The 24953-nt window shown below is 38.6% G+C and overlaps 1 protein-coding gene across 2 annotated transcripts in view; it reads right to left on the bottom strand.

Moving 5' to 3' along the window:
- Nucleotides 1-24953, bottom strand: part of LOC122877640 (adhesion G-protein coupled receptor D2) — a 93143-nt gene that overhangs the window by 11843 nt on the left and 56347 nt on the right. For both annotated transcript variants that reach the window (XM_044199458.1, XM_044199459.1), the window contains one exon: nucleotides 6895-6977. In XM_044199458.1, coding sequence (XP_044055393.1) covers nucleotides 6895-6977 — 83 coding nt within the window. The remainder of the gene's footprint in view (nucleotides 1-6894; nucleotides 6978-24953) is intronic.

Raw genomic sequence — 24953 nt, 5'->3', positions numbered from 1 at the left:
GTATTGTGATTGCAGTTAAAAAGGTTCAATTTTTAGACCATGAAAATGAAGCCAACCAATACTGAGAAGGTAAAAAGTCAAGAGGTGAGAGGCCAGGAGGAAACATTCATTTTTATGTGTGTGTGTGTGTGTGTGTGTGTGTGTGTGTGTGTGTGAGCGTATGAGCAATAACCCACGTGTGTACTATGTATGGGCCTGGGGAGCCAGAGGACTCAACCCCAGCCATGGTAACACCGGGATGATCTCTTCCTGCCTGACTCAGTATCTCTACGACCAACTCCCATCCTTTCCGCTAAAACACACAGAGATACAAGCACACACACACACACACACACGTGTGTGTTTGTGTTACCATGGGCATCTCCACTCGAAGACATTCTCTCTCTATCCCTAACCCTTATCCAAACCCTAACCTTAAAAAGTGAGCAGCTAGGGTTTGTGGTGTCATGCTCAAGGACATTTAAAGATGATATCAAGCCAGACAGTCTTGGTGGTGAGGATATTGATTCCTGTGACGTTACATTAATTGTACTCTCTCAAACCATTAGGCCAACCTTTTGGCCACCCAAAATCTGATGGAATCATACAGATACAAGAAATACTAATTAACATTCAAAAGGGTATGGGTTTGACTGGAAAACATTTCCTATGGCTAAAAACCAAATTGAGGTGATATGTTTGACTCAAGTGCTCTCATCTATTGATATATCATCTCTGACTTTGGCTTTTTGTCACAGTCTGTCATAGATTAGATTACATATAGATTTGAGCTAGAGAAATTACTTACTGTGTGGGTGTGTGTATGTGGTCTCTGTGGTGTTTCCACCACAGAGACCTGGTGACCAAAAGCACCTCATGCCACAATGCTTATATGCTCTCTTCTCTGTTGAGCGATTTAACGCTGACTATCACACATACACACACACAATGACCCACCCTCCAACCTCCTCTCTCACTCATTCACCCCATCTACCAACACACTTGTATAGTGTTAGTCTCTCTCACACACACAGAAAGATACATATGTGTACACACATTCACCTACAGATGGAGGAAATAAGCTCAGCACTGCCTGTGTCTGCGAAGGATGTGAGGTGCAGTGATAGCACATTAACGATAGGACCCATGACAGCAGTACGCATCGGCCTCACTGAACAAAGCATGCAGCCAGTTTTTAATTCAATGAGGATTGTTTAAATGAAACAATGGCTCTCTGCCCCACTGAGGGTTAGGAAAGGGTGAGAAAGGTGAGTTTGTCAGTGGTAGCTGGCCGGTGTTTTTGTATTTTAAGCTACGGATGATCCCGTGGGTTTGATGGGGTCGTGGATCAGAAAGGCTGCTATGTTGCAGCAACATCCGCTGTTTTTCAGGTAACTAACAAAAAGGCTGACAATGAGTGGGCTGAATGGGAAATACTACCAGACATGCTCATCATGGTACCATAAAGACTATTTGGAGGCAATATGACTCATATATGGGTTTTTTTGGGGGGACATTATTTTCCCGGTCATTCTTATCTAGGATCCTACAATGATAAGAAAGTATTAAGGAAGAGTTTGCTCAAAGTGTCTTTGAGAAACACGCAAGTTTATGAGTGCTGTTTGTGACATTATGGTTACAGGACAGTCTAATTTGCCAGTAGTCCACTCATAATCAATTGGAAACAAATAGCTAGCAGTATATACTAAACAATGTGGAAGTATCAGCTGGAAGCATCAATTCTGCTGTTAATACACTGACACAGTTTTGAAGGTATTCAGTTGTTTATAAAAAATGCCTTTTAAACAATTCTTACAAACAAGTCTTTGCTATATTATAGATCATACAATAAGATAAATGTTTGACCATTAAATATTTTACCAATTTGAAATCACCTTTTGAAATACCAGATAACTCCACAGTGTTGTACAATGGGGGTTCATGTAATGCTAGAGGTAATGTTTTTGTAACTTTTTCAAAAGGAAGAACACCTCATTTAAGAACACAACCCTACATTTAATCAAAAATAAAATTAAACTCATTATTTTTGCTACATGAAGAGGGTGGACACAATAACTGTGTAATCCAACAGAATTTAGTACAGTAGCCCTGCAACAAATGTTACAATTGCATTTACAATGTGCAATTTAAGTTAAAGCCATGTCAAGAGAATTGTTGATTCTCTTTTTCTCAAAAGTGTTTTTGAGAAAGCAGTTTGTGGTGATGGTGCAATATAATCCAGTCTAATACAACAGCACTTTCTACATATAATAGAATAGATTCTCTTCAATTGACTGCATATGGCTTTCAAAGATAACAGAAATGTGTGTGATCACAATGTAGTATTTTGTGTTAAAGTAGTAAATGACACAAACCATAACTATGTGATTGTATATATTCCTTTCTCCTTCATCCATACATATACACTAGATAGAGGGCAAAGCTATGTGGCATGTGTGTGTGTGTTTTCACTCTAGTATTTGCATTCCTCACAGCCCATTTGGTATATGCTAATTGGGTCTACTCATGCAGAGCACCAGGTCTTAATGAAAAACCTTTGGCTGGTGATCAGTGCTATTGATCAGCCTGAGCCCCAGCTTTAAGCAGGGCTAATTGATCAATCACCACTGGTTGCTTTGGATTAATGGAACATGACTGGTGCTCCCCCCAAGACACACCCACCTCTCATGAAGAGGCCTGAGTGAGTATGTGTGTGTGTGTGCTTGAGGTATACATTGTGCATATGTTAATGTGCATTTGTATGTGAGAGAGTAGGAGTGGAAAGGGTACAAGATTACCCCTCTCAAGTGAAAGTAAGATTACTTTTGATTAAAACTACACATTGTACATTGTACCCCGATGTACAAGTATACAAAAAGCTTCAAATTACCATATTGAGAGTATTTCTCATGATGATTTAAATAGTTTAAGATGTTCTGGTAGGTATTTTCAAAGCTTTTTATCTACTATAACATCATATCTAACAACATCTGTTGAATGCTTGCTTGCTGATGCTGTAGACTGATAATGGCAAAACCTGATATTGGACTGATCTTTGGATTAAGACACAAGGAGCAGTGACATCACATCCCACGTATAGGTTGATGTTGTAATGTTATTGTTGTTGTACTGTTGTTAATGAGTCCACTGTGTTTGAATGTTTGGGTTTGTGAGTGACATCTGAAAGTCAATGACAGACTGATCTGACGGAGTGTAGGAGTGCACAGCTGTTAGCTTTTACTTCAAATTGGAAAACAGGAAGTTGATTTTGTCCACCTCTGATATGATAGAAATTCCTTGCTGGCCACAGGTGGAGAGATGTGGTTTTATTGTCTGTCCAGAGAAATCACTCCAGTGTGGAATGGGGTCATTTTAATCAACAGTCTGTAAAAAAAATACAATAAAACCTCACCCTAGTTTAAAGAGCTGCTAACCTACCTGAAAGAAATTTCATTAGTCTGGATTTCTAAGGAGAGCGTTTCAGCCCCATGCTCTATTCTACATGGTGTTCTAGAGAATTTTCCATACTGGCAGGAATATAATAAGAAAGAATAAGTTTTTGACATGAAAAATTGATAAAAGGTACCAGATATCAGCTGCAAAATAGTGTATATTTTATGTGTCTTGCTAGTCCCATAGCTGACAGACATGACACCAGCAGTCCCTCTGCCAGGAAGGACTGAAGCACACCGGCCAAAACAGGAAGCCCCCCAACACACACACACACACACACACACACACACACACACACACACACACACACACACACACACACACACGTTCATAACCCTCCCATTGAATGACTGACAGGCTGGCTGGCCAGTGGTGGCTCCATGGAGGATTTGTGTCTGTATGTGTGTTTGGGGGGGTGGATTGAAAGTTCCAGCTGGCCTGTCATGGGACTCCCAATAGCGTGTGAATGGTACTCAGAGGGAGCTATGGCTAACTGGTCCAACACTGAAACACTCAACAGGCTGGAAAGGTTAACTGGGGTGAGTTCAGCAGGGCAAAACCTGGAATATTGTTTTTCTATTTTATGCAACAGACCTCAAGAGCCTATGGATTCTTTCACAATTTTGGTTTGTTTACAAAATGCTATGTTTCCAATTTGTATTTTTTTTAAAGTATAATAAATTATTATAAGGATTGAAAGAAATATAATAATAATTTCCTGGGGTTCAAAAGTAGATTCAATTGGAAGATACATTAAGAAATATCTTCCATAGTGTTCTTTGTCATTACTTTTTACTTGCTTCCAAATCATAATGTTATGGAAAATTATTCTCTAATGTTCATCACTGAAACTTTCTGAAACACAAAGTATCCTAAACTCTATACAAACAAATCTTAGCTCAGGATGTCTGTCATATTTATAAAAAAAACACAGCTGCATTACTCATGGATGAGCAAACCACTCAGGTGGCTGAAAAAATATTATGCTTTTATTCTGATAAGGTGACAATACAAAATTGTTCATAACTTTCCCAACATCGCAGCAGGGGAAAAGCTACATAAGCTAAGTACATAAGGCACAAAATGCTTGACAACAATTTACCATCATGAATCACATCATTAATCAAACACAGCTGAAAACAATCACCACACTTACTAAAACCTTATCTTTGATTGTGATTGGACAGCACAACCTGTCAAGGCAAAGTCTCCAATGGCAACAGCCAACCAGTACAGAGTCTCTGACTCTTGCCTGTGCTGAAACCAGAGGGCCGCCCCGAGAACACACACACCATCTCCACCTCCCATCATGTAGTTAACCTTGACTAACTAACCAGCCACACATAAACAGTCACACTCTCCTATCCTTTGACTGACTCGCACATTTTGTGGAATGAGACCACACTTCCACCCAATAACCTCTGGTGTGAACTTAATTGTGTATACTCTGGTTTTGAGTTTCGGACCATGCCTGGGTCCCGTAGCGCTCAAAGAGAAACAGACGCTGTGAACTTGACAATGAGTGAGAGAAAGAGATAGAGTGAAAGAGAGCGGGAGCGAGAGACACGGACCACCCACAGCTGCGAAGAAAAACAAAGCTGGGTGGAGAGCAAAGTCAGCTTCGATCACATCGGAGGTAGGACAGTTGGAAGTTGTTGTGTGGTAGCAGTTCGCCAAGGGTGAAAGAGGCAGAGAGAAAGAGAAAGTGGAAGCCTGAAAAAGTAATTTGATCTTGGAGTCTGTTTATATTCGTCTCAAAGCAGAAATGCTAAATCTGCTATTTTGTTTAGATAATAGCAGAGGCTATTTTGCCTCTTCTTTTAGATTCAAATGAACTTGTTATCATTCTTTTTTTAATCAATTTGTCTTTTTTTCTTAATATGGTAGAAAATTTGCCGGTTGTGTGATAATTATTAATAATTTTAATAATTTAGTGTGTTATCAAGGAGGAGAAGGTACACATGAGCAGTGGTTTTCAATCTTAGACTCTGAACACTGCGGTTTTTCATTTTAGACATTTATCCCACTTTCACTTATAATTCGGAGCTCAGGATGGTTACATCAGGACAGAAAAAATAAACTAAAACAACCCTTTAAATAAAAGATCCTGAATGAGAAGTTGGGTATCTCTTTTCAAACACCAGTTTTAAGTTGTGACATTAAATGAACATGGCTGCTCAAACAATCAACACAATACCAATAACTACAGGTGTCCACCTTTTCCAACATTACACATCATGCCGTTAAAGTGATTAACACTGTCACCTCCTGTTATGAATAACCACTCATGTGCCGTTGATCAAGGTACTTAAGCTCTTAGTGTATGAATTTAAAGCACAAAGGATGCTCAGTTACTCTTTCCTGGATAAACAAAGGAAATATGTACAAACTATATCTTCTCAAAGCAAATGTAATTCATATAAAGTGCTCTCTCTTATTTACAGTTATTTTAGCAACATCCTACATTATAAAGTTTATTCATTATCAATTATTCATTATGTAAATCTAGAAATCAGATGTTCTACAATTTGGGATACAAAAGACTTTAAATTTAACATAAATGAAAGTAACTTGTTAACATGATATGTGGTGATGTGGTTCTAATGCTGGCCACCAGGGGGACGAGGATATGCAGAGACTATGATCGGGGAGTTGGAGGCTTCATATATTTCAGTGGAAAGGCAGTCAGTCAAGCATTGGTGAGCATATGTTAGGGTGTGTGAGAGAGAGAGAGAGAGAGAGAGAGAGAGAGTGAGTAAGTAGTTTTGTTTTACATAAGAGATCATTTTGGGGAAAAGAAAAAAGTTATCTGATGTTGGTTGTTTAATAACTGAAAAGCAACTAATGATATTTATCTAACTAAATAGTTTCAATGGTATTTATATAATTTAACAATATAAAATTCTAATGAAATGGGCTAAAGATGACTAAAATAATCAGCATCAATAATTCTGAATTAGTTTAATACCCTGTTCATGCCAGTTATCATTGTGTAGCAGGAAATGCAGGAATGTGGTGGAGGGTAAAACTTCACTTTACTGAATAAGTGTTAAGAAGTGTATGGCTACATATTTTTCATTAATTACTTAATTACTTTTAACTTAAATACAATTTTTTTAAGGCTAATATTTTTTAGCTTTAATACAAAGGTTTATCATGTTTTTTATTGATTTACTACAGCATTAATAGGGGAGAATCACAAGTATTTGTTATAAGTTCTAGAAATTAAAATAATCAGAGGATCAAACTGAACTGTATTATCTCCATGTTAACCTAACACAGTAATCGCTCAGCCCCTGACTTCAGTTCAGGGTTTTTGTCCTAAGGTTAAAGATCAAATGCTGCTGTTGACCCCCTGAACTGCCCTGTTACCCAAAGCTCAAAGTCCCACTGGAGTGACTGACACATCCTGCTGTGTGTGTGTGTGTGTGTGTGTGTGTGTGTATATATAGAGTCAGTTACCTTTCTATGCAGATGAGTGCCTTTGGAGGTTTGGCTCAAGGGATTTTCTAGTCTCTCTGGAACACAAGGAATGGACAGCTGACCTGTAAACAGACATACACAGAGACATACACCCACTGAAAAGTAACCAAATACAGACATGCATACATATTTGAAGTTAATATGACAGAATTGAATGAAAATTTTACCCTGAAAAATACAATACAACATTTTGGGTGTAATTTTTCAATTTCATATTTGAACTGAATAAAGATACAGCCGCCATCCAAGAGCAAAATTCAACAGAGGCTAGATGTGGTCTTACCGATTAATTTGCATGTGCTGTATGCCTCCACAAACACACATGCACTTGGATAAGAGCATCAATTAAATGCATAAATTACTTGGAAATGGACAACAACTTATCACTACAATGTTGTATGTTAATTTCCAGGAGGTGGGCAAGGGAAGGGCTAGTTTTAGCAATTTAACTACTTTGTGTCATTCTTCTTCTCCTATACGGTATATCATCTGTCGTTGAAGCATTTAGTAAAAATGAAGAGTACTCTTTCAAAAGTCTTTATTCAGGATCCATGTTGAAAAACAAGATTACATTAAGCTAATCAATCAATACCTCAAAATGAACACAGACCATCCTACCAAGATATGTGTGTGCAGGTGCCAGTTACTCCAAATGGCACAAACAGAGAAAAACTAATTAAATAACTAACAAAATGAAAGGTATTTTAGTGTCCATGTGAATTATGAGTCATGTTAAATGGAATAAAAAGGATCCAAGGATTTCTTCCCTCTATGTGACCTGTAAGATCTGAACCAATTATAGAATGAAACAAGACAGAATTACAAAGAATGGCCCAAAGGTGTAGGATTATAAATTGAAGCCAATTAAAGCAGAAAACGAAGAAGGCAAGACAAGTGTGGCTAATGATACCATATTCATCAACTTCTCATTTTACATTTCAGGCACTTAGCTGATGCTCTCATCTGGATTGTTTTACAGTGACTGAGCAGGTACTGCAAGGGTTGTTCAAGGACACTTCAAAAGGCAAGATGACTGCTGACGGACACCAGGGTTACTGCTTGGATCCAATGGGGCAATATCTCTAATCACAATGCCACCTTGCTATTACATAGTCAATGAAAAACATTTCTATAACACTTACATTTGCATTGTCTCATATTTCTGCTCAACACACGTACATACCAAAAACTATTAACACACGAACGACCATGAAACAGACAATATTTAAATTACAACAATGTAACACCCTGCCATAAATAGACTACTATGAGACACAATTATAGTTATGTAGTTCTACGTATTAGGCTGATGTATGGAAGTGTATTCACAATGAACATGGAAGTACCACTGATTGCTGCATTGAACTTTTTGTATATTATGTTTAAGAATAGTGGGTGCAAATCTTAACGCAAATGGCATCAATTGAGTATTCCTGCTTGACTAGCTAGTGTGTTATCAATTACACTGAGTTTAAAATTCTGGCTAGCTCGCTGAGTAACATTTGCAACTTAACTAGCAATTTTATTAGATATAGTTAGTCCTTCCACCCTGAATCAGCTAGTTTCTCATGTTTCTAGGGTTATCTCACAAAGAGCAGATATCTAAGGAAATGATATCTGAGGAAAAATAGGAGGTTTAAAACAGAAGCAGGATTGTAATATTAGCTATGTTAGCCAGCCAGCAGTCTGTTGCCATTTTGCTATTATATGATAAACTCAGAATTAGAATGAGATCATGAACATTTGTATTTATTCTATATTTACATGCAGTTCAATTATAAACAATAACTAAGAAGTGATTAAACTGACCTGTCTGACACAGATTGGTAATGTCCCATTTGCAAAGGCTTCGACTGGGTTGATTGTTTTTCCAACTAGGGAAATCATCCAATAAAACAACACCAGACCTACATAAATTGGTTAATGATTCCAACTGAGTTGAATTGAGTTCAGGAACTAAACTATATTTGGACTATCTTTACATGTCATGGTAAAGAAACTTGGCCTTTGCATTATTCATGTATCTAGCAGTCCAACAATCTGTATGTTAAACCTGGAAGTTACACACATAGATATATGGACACAATCTCAGTAGGTATATCATTGTCATGAACCCATCCGCCCCATCTGTCTGTCTACCTGCCTGTCTCTCTCCTCTCGTTGAGGGCCTGTCATGACTGCTCTCCAACAGGCCTCCTGTGTCTGGATTAATCTCGGTGGTTGACTGCTGATCTGAAGGTGGGTCGGCCGCCATCCACCAACACCAAAACTAATTTCACTGTGTCACTACATGACACCCCCGCCCACCATCCCCACTGACACCCACACATGCACACACATTGCAAAATATCTTCATCTGTCTCTGTCTCATCTACATGGACGAGGGCAGGAGGGCGGATGACTAGTCCGAAGGAGAAAGGTCAGTGCATCGAAGGAGTTCATCATTCTGAGGTGTCAAAGCCGCTCTTTAGGAGAGCAGATGAAGGGGAGAGGAAGGAGGAGAGGATAGGAGGGAGGGAGTAGCAGAAAAGAGGGGTGGGGGGATCTGTTTTATATTTGTCTGGTTATCAGCCAAAAGTTCGTCATGGCCTACGGAGTTAGCTGGCATCCACTGTGTGCAAATCAATCATCATACTGTTTGTGTTTCACCATCACATGTAGTCTTAGAATTTTATCTTAATTATGAGAAAAACACACACACACACACACCTTACTCAAACTACAAATGGTCATTTGGTGGCTAAAACCACACCAGAGGGTTTATTGAAACACCAGAAGCTGGTAATCAAACACACATACACATACATTCAGTCGTTCCGAAATGATCACACAATGCACTACACTTGCTGGCGTCTGGCATGAGGTAAACAGCTTTTAATAGCATCAAACCCACTGCAATTTGTTTGGGACCATCTGTCCAGTCTATTGTGTTTCTCTGTTGTGCCTCTTTGGAAGCCCATTGGGTTACAGCTGATGTATGGGCTCTTACAAAGTCCCCAGCCAGACCCTCGGGATCCTGCCACAGTGTTTTCTCCCTGTCTACTATCTATTTATTCTTCTTCTCTTTTGTCTTCTTATTTTCCTTGTCCCTTTTCTGCTTTACAGAGTTTTATTTATTTATTTATTTATTTTTAGATCTGATCTATTTTTGCAGTCTGCATCTACCAATGGTGCTATGTCTGTTTAGTATCGGTAGGAGTACAAGTACAGTAGAGGAACAGGAAATTGTGTGCATACGTGTGTCTGTGTTGAAGGGGCAGGCTAAGGATTAGTGCCAAACGCAGTCGTCTGTGTTTTTGGAGGCTAGGCTAGGGTAATGTTTAATAAAAAAATAAATAAAATAATAATTATGTTTTTACATTTTATTTCTTGAGAGAATCTGTGGGTTGACCTTTTCACCTCAATACAGTCAGCGATTTCATTTAATTCAGATTGCATTAGAGGAAAGGCACTTTAATGCACTTCCCCACTAGCTTGTGGTTGACACTTGACTTGACTATGTAAATGCAATGACCCCACACAAATGCAGCCATTGTGTATGATGGTTGCTGAGATACTATAGTATAGTGGTGCCATCCAATATCTCTTTGATAAACATAACATTTAACAGCATTTTAGAGCCATGAGAAGATACAGTGGAAAGTCTGTAAACTGTTAACTAGCAACCTACACATTTCTCCGCCCAATTCAGAATTTCTATTGTTCATATTATCAATTGTTTAAAAACACCACTTTGGATATAAGGTGGTTCCTTGAGAGGATGAGGGGTACACTGGAGTTGGGGGGGGGGAAAGCTGGGTTCAGGAAGTTTTCACTCCTTTCTTCCCAGGGTGCCCCTGGCCTCTCCAACTTCCAGTCAAAGGCTGAAAGAAGCCAGATGCAGGCAGGATAATCACTACCTAATAAGAGGCTATATTGAAAGCAGGCTGGCGCACATACACAACTAGCTTGAAAGGCGTGTGCACACACATACACACTCACACATACACACATGGGTAGTTGAATACATATGCACACACATAGTTATGGCAGGTGTAATTATGGTGCACGATGGCACACTTCAAAAAGAAGCGTATCACTCACAATCTGTACACATATGGACAAGCATGTGTACAAAAAACAACACACTCACATATATACACACAGACACCCAAACCAGATCCTTTTTCCTTCTTCTGACTTTAGTCCTCTACCACCATCCTAGAAAAATGTTAGCATATGGCAAAAGATATCAATAATTTCATGATATACCAATTATCAATTTAGAAAAAGAGAACAGGATCCCCTCTGGTTTTGTGTATGGTTGGTGTCTGTTTTGGTGTGACTCTATGAAAGAATACAGGGCTAAGCATAGAAACTGAAGTCCTACCTACACTCCAAAAAGTGACAAAATTTCACTGAACCTTTGGGATTCTAATTGCTGCAGCCAAAGTGACCCAAAAAGACTTCTTGAGGGAGATCTTTCTATAAAGGGTTCATGAGCCCTGATGTTTCAAAAGACTTCTACCATAGATTAGTGTTTCACTTAACAGTTGTGATATGATTTGTTTTCTTTTTTTGGTCCTCGTTAAGTATAAAAAGTAGATTTGCGCTTCCTTCTATCTTGGAACTACTTCTGATGAGGTCTAGAGAGCATGTTGGCAGTGCTAAACTAAGCTTTTTTTTAAAAAACAGCTGAAGAAATCTAACCACCAATCTTACATTTCATCAGAAAAAAAAATGGCTCAACATCAACCAGTGTTGGTGGACTTCAGCCCAAAATGAAATCAACACCGTTTAAAAAATGTGGCACTACTGTGGCCTAATGTTCCATGTGTTTTATAGCAAGGAACATATTTTTTTCTTATGAGTAACTACATGTTTTTTGGACACAAACAATAAGAGGTTGACTTATTAATTACTATCATGGCTGCAACCTTTTGCATTCATGCAGGTTTTTTGATTTAGCATTGCATTTTCAAACACTATGTAAATGAGCACAGCTGCAGTGTACATTTGAGAGTGCTGCTACTAACAAAGAATATTGTAATATTTCAAAACTGATTAATGCAGTTTCATTTACCTTGCTTTAAAGGTCCAGTATGTAGGATTTGGTGGCATCTAGCAGTGAAATTGGAGTTTGAAACTTGTGAACAGCCCTATCTCAAGCCAGTATTTGGTTTGTCCGTTCTGGGCTACTGTAGAAACATAGCGGTGCAATATGGCAACCTCCATGGAAGGGGACCCGCTCCCTCTGTAGATAAAAACAGCTTATTCTAAGGTAATGAAAACACAATTATTATTTTCAGGTGATTATACACCAATTAAAACATACTGGAAGTATGTTTTAATTGGTGTATTTCTGCCAATAGCTCCTCCTAAATGTTACACACTGGACCTTTAAGGCAGCCATTTACTTGGATATAACTGTATGATGCAGAACATTACCACTCTAGGTAATAGTGTGGGAGAGACACTGACTGTACTGCTTAAGTTTTCAATATTATTTTGTTCAGTCGAATGATAAAATTTAGCACTCCAATAGTATGTAGACTTTTCCTGCCCTCTCTTGATACTTTATTTCATTTGCAGATCTCTTGGCTTTCTTTCTCTCTCATCTCCCTGGTCTGCTTCTATCTTCTGCAATACCTCTTTTTCTCACCTTTTCTCTCTGCACTCTCCTGTGGATTTTTGGCTTGTGTGGTCTGATGAGCATGTTCTGCAGGGAAGAGTGAGGTATGCAGGAATTACTATGATAGATGATTATTAATTTTAGTTGTTTTTCTGCAAAACATGTGAAAAGCAACTACAAGTGTTGAGTTTGCAATATCAGCCTTCTCTTGTTACATTTTCCTGCCCCCATGATGTTTGTGCCCAATTCTCTTTTAAAATCATTATTATTTTTAGGCGATCTAAAAAAAACTTAGGCACAATGCCTTGGATTTACATTGAAAAGCTGCAAAAATCCTCCTCTAAACACAATGACTCCCAATAGCAAAATGTATATATATGCAATCACACACAACCATTAGTCCAAATGTACACATCCCCCCTGTGGCACAGCACACCCAGTGTCCTGCTCTTACACCATCAGCAGCATCAAAAGGAGAATCTATATTCTCCTCTCTGCCTTTTTTTTTCTTCATTTGAGTGACTATGAGGAGCAGCAGCAGCAGCTGCAGCCCCTCTCCCTGCTCGTGCTCAGCCAGGGGAAGGCAGTAGGTTTAGCAGGCGAGGCAGATTTATGGCGGTGGAGGTGACCTCTGGGGCCGTAACACGGTGATGGGTGAGTGGCTCTCAACAGTAAGCTACTGGCACTTGACAAAGTGCCCGAAGCAGAATGAATTTACTTCTCTTTTCCTCAATCATCAAGCAGCCACTGCCCTGACCCCCATCCTGACTGCTATAACAAGATCTCCCATCTCACAAGGGCCTGAAAAATTTACTGTCACATCTACTTTTCAATGAGCTCAAGTGAGCACTTCTTTCACCTTCAGCAGAGCAGGTGCCAGTGTGGAGGAGGACTAACCTGCCCTAGTGTGTGCGTTCTATGTGTGGTGTGTGTGTATAAGAGAGAGAGAAATTTGTGTATACACACACACACACGCAGGTCCACTGACTTTCTCCCTCACTTACCCAAACTCATTGTCTTACACTCACAGACCATCACAAACACACTGACCAGCTTTAATACAGTATTTGCAAACATACAAGATCACAGAAACAAGATTGAGAACATACAACATTGCAATCTTTCAAACACAAAGACTTACACATCTTGTATGTTTGCACACACACACACACACACACACACACACAGAGAATGAGGTTGCCAGGCAGGGACACAAAGGGCACTGCTATACGGATGTCAGTAGACACCTCTACCGTTTATATTAGAAGTCAATCTACCTTATCACATCCCTTATACACACACACACAAGGCATTATGAAGTCTGTGTGTTTGCCAGCTTTCATCAGCTTGATGGCAGTAGAGTTGGACTTAATGATCCTGATATTTTTTTTATATGCAGACGATAAATCTTAGTGCACACACATTCAAATTTCACCTTTCTTGAACTCTAGCTGTGAAATCACAGTGGATGTGAGTATAAAGTAGATCAAACTAAAGATATACATTAGTATTTCAGATACATTAGCATTAACATTATTTAATCAAAATGCATTTCACATTTGTTTGATTTATTTTTTTTATTTATAAGTCAATAGTCAAATTCTTATCTTATTAGAAACTCTTATTAGAAATGATTTTTTAAACAACACATAACATTAAAAAATGTATAACAAAATATCCAGACAATATATTTCTGTTCGACAAAGACTAAATAGATAAGAAACTGACCAAAAGAGAGGCAGGGGAAAGGAAGAGGAGAAAGAAAAATGGAAAAAAGGGGGATTACTTAAAGAAGTATGTAACAAGATATAAAGAGCACTGGAGGAAATGCATTCTACATCTATTTGTATTTTTATGCTTTAAAATAGACTGCATAAACTTAGTAGTAACACATTTTACTAGGTGCAACATTTTCAGGTTTTGGAAAGGCTGATAGCAAAATTAAAAGGCTTCCAAAAAACTTTTCTAATCAACTCCACCATCTTTGCTGTACATGGAATGTCATTTCAATTATCTCTTGCCGCTGGAGGCTGATTACTTTAGCTTACATTTATTTCGACTTCAGGAAAGTAGAGATAGAATGTAGAGATAGATCTAGATATCTCCAGATATCTGACCATTAAAGAGTACACCATGTTTGAACATCCTTGAGAAAATTGACAAATGTGCTTTCTTACAATGCAGCTCCATTAGAAATCATGTACATAATATGACTTGGTCTGTGCATAATTTTAAATAATATTACTTAAGTCTTTTTCCTTTTTAAGTCATAGTTTACCTTTAATCTTCTCTTTTTGTCTCAACAAACAGATGAACTGATTTACCAGAGTTTGGTTATTGCATCAAATTGTCCATGTATATAACAGTTACAGTGCCAACCCATACAATGTATATTAGACTAAGGAAGTTGGTTATGCCACCATTTCATTTTGTCAACTTCACTCTTTAAAATGCCATAACTAATTCAACCTCTTTTCTTTTATGAGCCGCTCTTTTGCCCACCCTCACCCACTGGGATAATGTTATCATGATGAGCCAATAAAAATAAATGATTAAACATGTGTAATTTTCCAGAAACGATGTATTAAAATTTATTGTCTCTCTCTCTCTGGCAAGCCACCACATCGGCCCCGGAGCGGCAGACACTCTGCGGGTTACAACTGAAAATAAAGAAGGGCATTAAAAGCTATTCAATAAGCCACTGTAAAATTGATCAGGCTATAAAAGCTGCTGCCCGCCTGCTCTCCACCCCTCCCACCCACTCCGAACAGGGGAATGTGGCTGTGGAGGAGTAGAAGGAGTGACAGAGTATGGAAACAGATAAAGAGAGAGAGAGATGGATGGTAGAGAGAGAGAAAGGAAAAGGGAAGAAAGAGAAAGAAGAGAGAGACTGAAGCTGAGAGAGGAGGGAATTGTTAGGGAGCAGAAAGAGAAATAAGAAAAGTGAGACAACAGACAGAGTGAGAAGAGTAATAGAGTTTGAAACAAACAAGATGAAATGGGGAGAGAGAGGGAGAGAGGAGCTGTGATGTCTTTGTTGACACAGCACTCACTGTATAATCACAAAGCAGTTAAACAGTGTGATTTGCCATGTTATACTATTATTAAACAATTACATGTACTATAACTCACCGGTCACTATATAAGGTATTCTGCAGCACACACCCACAACATACAGTAATTAACTGACGATATCTATATTTATTTCCCCTCTTTTTCCCGTTTTTATCATTTGTGGTTATAAGGTAAACCAAATAGAGAAAACTGTATTACATTACACCAGCACTGTAGGCATACACCTGCATTCTGGGTAACAGGGCCCCCTGGAGGTTTTATAGTGTGTGTAGTTATAGTGTTCTTACAACCTCACAGCCCTGGTGGGACTGTATCAGAAATGAGTTTACTACTACCTATTTAATGTAAAGTGATATGTTTGCCTGTTGACTGTTAAAGGTGGTAATGCATTAGTAAAATTTGAAAACTGTCCATGGAATATTCATAGCCCACCCACATCAGGATTGCCACACCCAACGCGACACAAATGTCTGGCACTAAAATAGATTCAGTTACTGCCTGTGTGAAAACAGTGCTGTGGTGTTATTGGCCAACTGTGCCAGTTTAATGCAAACTAGTGGCAATGAAGTCAAAGGTGAAAGTTAATCTCTATAGAAACAATTTTTATCTCATCAACCTCTCCCACCAGAAAACAACTTACTGTAGACCAACTGAGGCCAACACCTCAGGTCACTGAAAAAGAAAGATGTGCACATTCTCCCACCAACTTCAGTAAGGGCAGAACACTCTACAAAAATGGGGAAAATACTACACGACAATCCCTGGAGATTTATTGTTTGATAATCTATATGGACAGTGTGCCACTTGGGCCTTTCTACTGCCGTCTTAAAAAAAAAAAAAGAAAATTATAAGAAATAAGAAAATTCCAGTGGCAAAGAGCGGTGCTGTCAGCTGAATCAGTGGCAGTGGCTCAGCAAACTGCGTTTTTCTTTTAACTTTCAATTCTCCTAAGCATCCGTGCTTCACAGCCCCTTGGGCTATTGCCTTTCTCAATCTGTCCCTAGAGAGGCAGGAGTTATGGTCCCTGTCGATTGAGGAGAAAGGGATGTTATTCCCCTGTCACCTCCTGGTCGCGCCGCCATCCTCCCTGCCCTGATCTACGGCCTGACTCCCCCCCCCTTACCCCCTTCTTTTTCCCCACTTTGCTTCGTCGTAAGCTGCCGGTTATGTCGTTGCCATGGGCTGTTGAGATGAGGACGATGGAAAAATGTTCTGGGGGGAGGGGGTGGAGGTGCTGATATTGGTTTAGAGGTGCTGTTGGCAGCTGCACGATGGTAGTAGTGGTGAATGCTTTAGTACTGACACTTGCAGAAAAATTCAGGGGTGTGTATATGAAAATACACAGTGAACACATGCAGGACAGGAAGGAAGGAAGGAAGGACAGAATTAGCAAAATTCGTAATTTAGGCTCATGTATTTTTATATAAAAATAATGTGTAGTGCAGCTTTATACAATGCATATTTACTAAGATAGAGTGTAGTGTCCCCTCTCTGCTGGAGAGGGGTGTGATGATGAGAGGTAAACTGTGAGACAGTTTGGCCCAGGGGAGGTGACCTGCCCCAGGGCACATGCAGGTCCTTGAGTGACACCCTTGATAGGAGAGCAGTGACAGGGTTAAACATGAAAGGCAGTTAGCAGATGGTTGTTTGTGATCAAAGATGTGGTGGTTGCTACCTCTGTCACAGGAGGACCTGTAGGTTTGGTTTCATGTTGGGTGGCTGACTGTTACAAATGAATTGCAACAATCCAGTTTTCTTCAAATATATCATACACTTTTTTTAAGTGCCAGAGGTTGATTTAATCTTGTTTGGTTTCAATTTCATTTCACAAAGTGGATCTTTAATTTTTGAAACGTTTGGAAATAGTTTATTTTAGACAGTAGGATAGCTGAGGGGAGCAAAACGTGTTGAAATTTGTCTGGACAGGTTTGCACGTATGTACTAAGAAGCTCCTATGGACAAAATGTGTCATGGTTTTATTCTCTGGTTTAGTTGAAAGTGGAACTATCAAGATTCAACAAACTGCATGCCCCCTTAAAACACCAACACCCCCAATGAACATCAGCACAGACATCAGTACACCTGACACACGCTCAACAGAGGACTTCCAGACCTCAGAGAGTGCAGCCCTATTTCCATACTGACCAATGCTGTTTTAAGTACTATTGCACCTTAGGCAAATCCTGAGTTTGTGAGGGTCTCTCTGGGTGAAGGAATAAATAAATAAGCAGATAAATAGATGAATAACCCAGAGGAATGGGAGCTCATGTAGCTTTGCCATCCATCATATATTCTATTACCACTGCATTCAGCGGCACCTGCAGTATGTATAATGCAGTCAACCTCTGTAAGCAGATACAAATTCAACTCTTTTCCTCCTCAATTTGTTATATCTGACAACGCCACAGCTTGTGCCTTGTTGTTTCTTTGAATTATGAATAGATTCCCTTCACCAGACTTTCGCCTGTGCGTGATAGCGTGGTGTTGTTATGCAGAACAGCTGCGGAAAACAAATTCGGGAAGCCTGGTATGCTTTGTAGCGGCTGAGCGAATATGCATAAACAGTTGCGCTTAAAGCCACTTAAGAACAAACAAATGGGCTCAATATTTCATCTTTGGATTTGTTTCATTGGGTGTGATGAATATGAAATGCCAGAATCTAGTACAAGTGCAGAAAATGCAGTCGTTTAAATGTTTCAAATGATCTAATAATGTTTTTGAGATTTTTCACACAACAGTGAGAAATTGTAGACAATCATTTAACTGACAATTGAATTCTTAATTCCTGTCACAAAGTCCTGATCCCAATTTAGCCATGACACTTTGAACCACAAATATTGTTTGCAAACTAAGAGAAGGAATGGGAATGGAAGGAGTGTGTGTCAGAGAGAGAGGGGGCAAAAGAAGGAAGAAAGAAAAGCTAGCGAGAAACTACAAATGAACAAATCAGATGCAAGAGGAAGAGAGCGAGTAAGAGAAACCAAGTGGGAGAGAGGAAGAGGAATGTAAATACATGGCAACTGACTGCACATTGACCGTTGCCTGTTTGTTTGGGTATTTACACTGAGGCTACAATCAAGTCCTCAAAGCTTCAGCCCACATGACAAGAGCCCATTTCAGGGCCACATATTCTCTAAACAGCCAAGCCAACAAACCAAATCTCAATCCACACTCAAACACATACACACGCACACAAAACCCCAAAGTCATATCCACTTATTTGTCCATCACTCAAATGCAAAAAGGATGCAGGGAAAATGCATCAAATTTAATTTGTGCACAGAGAGAGGGTAGGGGATGATAAGTTATGTGGAAGTGATTTTTTTTTGGGACTTGGCTGAACTTAGGAGCCCTGTTTGGTTTGAGCAGATGTAGAATTAGTACACATCACTTTGCATCAGAGAGACACTGAACACAAGCTGCCGCTCAGAGGCCAAATTCATGTGTCATGCACAGACACACAGGCACACCTCGCCTCTAGTGTCTGTGATTCTGCTATGGTAATTATTAATGTGATATCGATTCCCACAGCAATACATTCTTATTATTCTTCTTCCTAAAGCATGTTTGGTGTCTCCAAATACCAGTGGCCTGTTACACCAGTTGAAACTAATATAAAACGCAATTAGTTCTATACCACTATCAAACAATTCTTGCAATGTTCAAAACAGACCTCAGACCACACAGACATTTGGTTTATGTATAAATACAGTAATCCTTTGGTTAGATGAAAGAGTAGGATGTAGGATAGTACTTCATTAAACATACATACATAGAAACATTTGTCTTAGAAATGAATAATATTGTAATTACAAATCACAGTAGGTGCACATAGTACACAGATATATCGTCACTTAACTCGAGGCAAGACATACAAGTTCAATCACACATTTATGCATTTAGTACACACTGAGTGACAATCAAGGATATTTGAAATCATAATACATTTGTGCCACAATAAAAAATTTACACATGCACATTCTAATGAGCAAAAATCATACAGAAAAGAAACAGAAAGGTCAAGCAGCAGTCACCTAACAGCTGCTTTCAAGCATTTGTACACAACTATTACTCAACAAAACAGTCTAATATTTCAACAATCACCCTTAAAGCATGGTGATACATTGTTGATATTGACACTGTGATATGAGACAACATATAATTTAGGGTTTTAGTTATCATAGTATTGTAATATATGAATTGTACTGTCCTGCTGGTAAAGGTGGCATGCAGTTAAAGTGACAAATTGTGCATTCAATGACCAGTTTTGTGCATAAATATAAAAAAATATAACCTTCTCGCAACACCAATATCTATCCCTTAAACATTATCACTTTCCCTTGATTTATAGTGATGTGAAACTATTGTGACATTTGACTTTGTCAGTATGGCAAGTCCGATTCATAGTGCGTGTTCTACAGAAGTGGACTTTCAAATAGAGAAACTGATTCAACAGCAAGCACCCAGATGAAATTGCTGAAAACATGCTGTCATTACACAGGGGAATATTTCTTTTTTTGTATTTTTTGGAGCAGGGGATCCTGTTGCATGTCAATGAACTGGGCTAAACATGCATGACAAGTGATGGTGTGTGGAGGGAGGTAAGGGGGAGTCAACTCCATGGTGGTGTCAGCAAAGGATCTGTGTGTAATCTGCAGAAGATGCATGCAATATACCGCCACACTACTTTATCTACAAGGCCCCTAATTGCGAGAGATGTTGAGGAACACATGTTAGCGGAAGGGGAAGGGGTGTCAGATGTCAGCAATGTGCAGGCATATGGTTCCTACAAGTTGAGTTACGTAAACTGGAAATGACACCAGAAATCAAGTTTGCTACAATGAACTTGTGAAGATTGCATGATACTGCGCACTGGGGACAGACAAACCAACTGATCAATCAATCAGTCTGTCTAATGCTAAATCTGTAGGTGCTTAAAAATTTTAAATCTTACATCATACACTACCCATACATATCAGGGAAGCCAGCTCGCTAAATATTTTTAAAAGAAAGCTAAACACTCTTCACTTTAGCCTTTAACTAGCTATGACTTTCCTGATACAGGCCGGAAACTCTTTTTGCACTGCTGCACTTCTTTTAAAATGCTGTATTTTACTTGATTTTAGGCATTCTATGTATTCTATTTTTTAAACTTTATTTTATTATTATCAATCAGTGGGTTTTATTTTCCATCTTATGTTATGCATTCTATATATTGTATTTTCATATTTTGTAAAGCACTGTGAGCTGTATTTCTTGTATGAAAGGTACTATACAAATAAAGTGTATTATTATTATTATTATTATCATCATCATAAAATCCTGACTAAAATCTCTAACATTATTGTAACCCTCACATTTAGAAACACTATGATACTAAGAAGACATTAAAGACAAGTGTCATCACCATTGCACCATCAAATACTGACACAAATTGGACAGAATGACATCCCTAAATTTCATTACACATAAAATAATACCTACAGACTAGTCAAACACTGTTTGAAGAATAAGAGACCCCACAGTAAAACTCAGTGAATTCAAAACATGAACCATAAAAGAAAGATAACTGCTTGGCCATCTTTGCTCGCTGAGAAGAAGGCTTTAACAAAGCAAGAACATGAAATGAAGTAACATTGGTGACTCAGCATATTATTCCTGCTTAAAAGGGCTCGCAACCTTCAACTTAGCCATTGTGTGGGGCCATCTCATCAGGAATGTAACACTCATGCACATACACAAACACCCACACAACCCTTCCCTTTCATTTGACCCCCCACTTCATCCCCATTCCTCTTTTATTCCTTCATTATGCACTTGTCCTTCTCTTATGCTCACAGCAAATATTTCCTTTACTTTGTTCAAATTTTTCACCATACCCTCAACATAACCCATTGTCTGCCTTGGACATTTGTGCCAACCAACTTGAGTAAACAGAAAGATAGAAAAGGCATAAAGGTATCAAAAGCAGGACACACACCCCCTACACACACACCCCTACCAAGAAGAAGTCGACCTTGTGCATGCAAGCTACCACTATCATTTGCTGTGGTTATTGGTAGGAAAAATGGGGCCCATCTGTTTGTTTGTTGTTTGTGCTTTATGGTGAAAAGATATATTGTACTATATGTTGAGCATACAGTCGAAATAAAAAAGCAAGATTCAGCTCATTCTGGCCCTAACATAGTTTGGCTTGATTAGCTTTTTTTTTTTTTTTTTTTTTTTTTTTTTTTTTTTTTTACAAAACTATAGAAATTCTATTTGACCAAAAATGACAGATACAGCATAAGATTTAATGTATTGCTTACTGCTTGCTAAAGTCTAGACTTTTATATTTTAGAGATACTGTATGAAAAAGTTAATCATTTAATCAAAAATAATCAAACTGTCCACTTGCCCTCCAGACAAATTGGTCAACTGCTGTATCACCTCTTTACAGCATCGCATGAAAAATAGCCCAGTATGAAAGCAAATATTTAATCACCTTTCATGTAGTTTAAGATTATAGTCCAGTGAGTTGGGTTAGTCATGATGACTAGTTACAGTGTTTGCCTGTGTGTGCCCTGATGCAGGATAATACGCATACAGTAGCATTAGTTTATAGTGTATGAGTACACAGCTGCCAACCCATTCCCAGCACTCAATCACACAGAGCCGATCGCATTTGCATGTTGCAGCATTGAGTCTTGAGCAGATTGGAGGGGCAACAAATGGGCTGAATAATATCATTTGACAATCAATTATTTCTGCAGTTGTGTTACATCAAAAACATGATTTCTGCTGCTGAGTTTGATTTGTCAGGCTGCATAGGAGGTTTAGTCATGTAAATGCGATGTAGGGATGGATTTAACTACTGCGCGCTGAGTGAATGAAAGAGATAGTAATAGTGTCAAGAACCATGCAAATCACCTGCAAAGGAAACGCTGTAAATCACAGTCTGAGAGGTGCACAGCGCGGCAAAAAGGAGGAATAACACACAGCACATGTACTATTCAAATGTGAATATCATTATTGTACAAGTCATAAACCATGACCCACATAGTATTTACCAGATGGAGTTACTGTGCGTTAAGTTAGATTCAATTGCTCTATCTCATTGTCAATGAATACAATAAAGTGTTAACAGCAAAAATGACAAAAACAAGACAAGAACAATGTGTTTAAAAGGCTGAAAAAGTGCAGATTTACTCATCTGTTTTTTCCTTCAAACATTCTAGTGACATTGTAGGGATCATTCTCAGGGATCAGCATAGGAACTAAACATGAATGGGGGGGTCATAACCTAAACACTATCTTCCCAGTCGTTTCTGTTATTGTCAGTGAAATACTTTTTTCATAGTTGTAATTTAAGCAAAGATATTTTCATAAAATTCTCATAAAAGTCTGTTTTTTCTGTTTTTATCACTTTTGCAAATAAATACATCCAAGTTAAAAAATAAAATATCTTGAACACTGTAAATGCTGCATCAACTAGGGCAACAGAACAAGTGACACTAAGATCGGCTTTAAATTACAGAATGAAACCAGGGATCGACCTCTCCCTCTTTCTTTTCCTGCTTTGAAACTGGTGTCTCCAATCTTTTCCACAACCAAATGACTCTTAACTCTGCTGAGTGCAGCATGGGTCAGGCAGCTAGACTGAAGCCAGGGTGTCTGGTTAGTGTTTAAGTTTAAAAGCAGATCTCTGATGTCTGATTTCACTCAACAGGCCAGCCGCTACTCTCTGCTTCAGAGTGCCTTGCAGTAATGCCTTGCAGATTTACCAGTGGGGGAACAGTGGGGGAATAAACGTATATATAGTATATGTAGCTAAAACTTAATTAAACTTTCTGATCGTTTTGAAGGCTGTAGTGTTTCTAATATTTTGACCATTAATTTCTATCAATGAAGTTCGACTAAATATTACAAACACCTCTCAGTATAACGCAATACAATTGACAGCACTACAAACTAACTACAGCCTCCAAAAGTTGATGCAACACCATTAAGTTGATGCAACACCTCTCTAAAAGATTTTTTTTTAAATCCAACATTATAACCTCAATTAAGACACAATTTGCTGCAGGGCTGTATTAGACTGTATTAGTTTTAGCTAGGTGTTCCTAATAAACTGCAACTGAGTGCATATAAAAAGAAAGAAAGAAGAAAGGTACACCTACCTAGTCTGCCACCCACATACTGTACACACACAAGCTCTCATCACTTGTTAATGCCATTGAATGAATCAGTGAAAAGGCTTAGCTGCATTTGAGGTACTAAACTGTACAGTGAAATTAAAATCCTTCACAGGTAAAACTATGACTTCTAAACTGAAAATTTCAAAGAGCAAGGCTACAGGGTCTAAGGACAGAGGATGGTGTATGCTGTACAAATTGTAAAGCCCCTTGAGGCAAATTGTGATTTGTGATATTGGGCTATATTAAAAAAATTGACTTGACAGGTGCTGCCCTGTTCAACAGAGAGAGTTCATTAAGGGAAAAAGGTACACAACCCACAAAATATTTCATGTATTCATATATATTAAGATTTCATCTTTCATTCTAATTTAAAAAATATCAGTAGATGGGTGGCCTTCCTTGTTCTTTTTAAGTGACGGTGGATTGGTTGTGCTTTTTGAGAAGCAAGGCCAGCAGAGAAATCAAATTAGCAAGCAATCTTGTGACTTGCTATTATGTTCAGCTCCAAAGACAGCTGGTTCAAATCCTGTGATCAACTAGGAAAAACTGTGTGGGAAAAGTGAATTCCAGTAGTAATATAGTTAAACCGCCAAAGCCCCAACTGTAACTGTAATCAAAAGTTAGCTAGAAGTCTAGAAGTAGATTGATTCCAGTGGCAGCTATTTTGAATTGTTTATCACAGGTAGGGTAGAAGCCTGGATGCATTGTGAATACTGGATACAGCGTTCCAAGCTGGCACCATTTCATTCCATGAATGTTGCTCAGTTAAGTTTTTCTGGGTTGTGGATTTTTGGCCCATAACTTACATAGGCCAAGTATAGAGTGTAGAATCAAAGTCTGAGAATACCAGGGTGCATAGCTGTCTGCCAATGTGTCTTTAATACTATTACCGGATGGCACCAAGGGAAGACATTTTCAACAGGTTTAAGATTGTTCAACTAGGTTTCTCGTCGACTTACTCACTATGTCACACTATAGATAGCTGCTGTCCTGTACAGTATACACTCACAATACGAATCTAAATCAGGAGAAGGTACCAGTGTGACATAATTTCATTGCATAATCTAAGGTTTCCATTAAATATTCTTACTATGCTACAAGTTAATATGTGAGAAAACACATGTTTCAGCATTTTTGTGGACCCATCTTTTACCAAACTCTGAATGCTTTTTGTA

This window comes from Siniperca chuatsi, linkage group LG6 (genome assembly GCF_020085105.1).
Source record: "Siniperca chuatsi isolate FFG_IHB_CAS linkage group LG6, ASM2008510v1, whole genome shotgun sequence".
In the NCBI taxonomy this organism is placed as follows: domain Eukaryota; kingdom Metazoa; phylum Chordata; class Actinopteri; order Centrarchiformes; family Sinipercidae; genus Siniperca; species Siniperca chuatsi.
The sequence above is the reverse complement of the archived record's forward strand: the minus strand, read 5'-3'. Positions and strand labels throughout refer to the sequence as shown.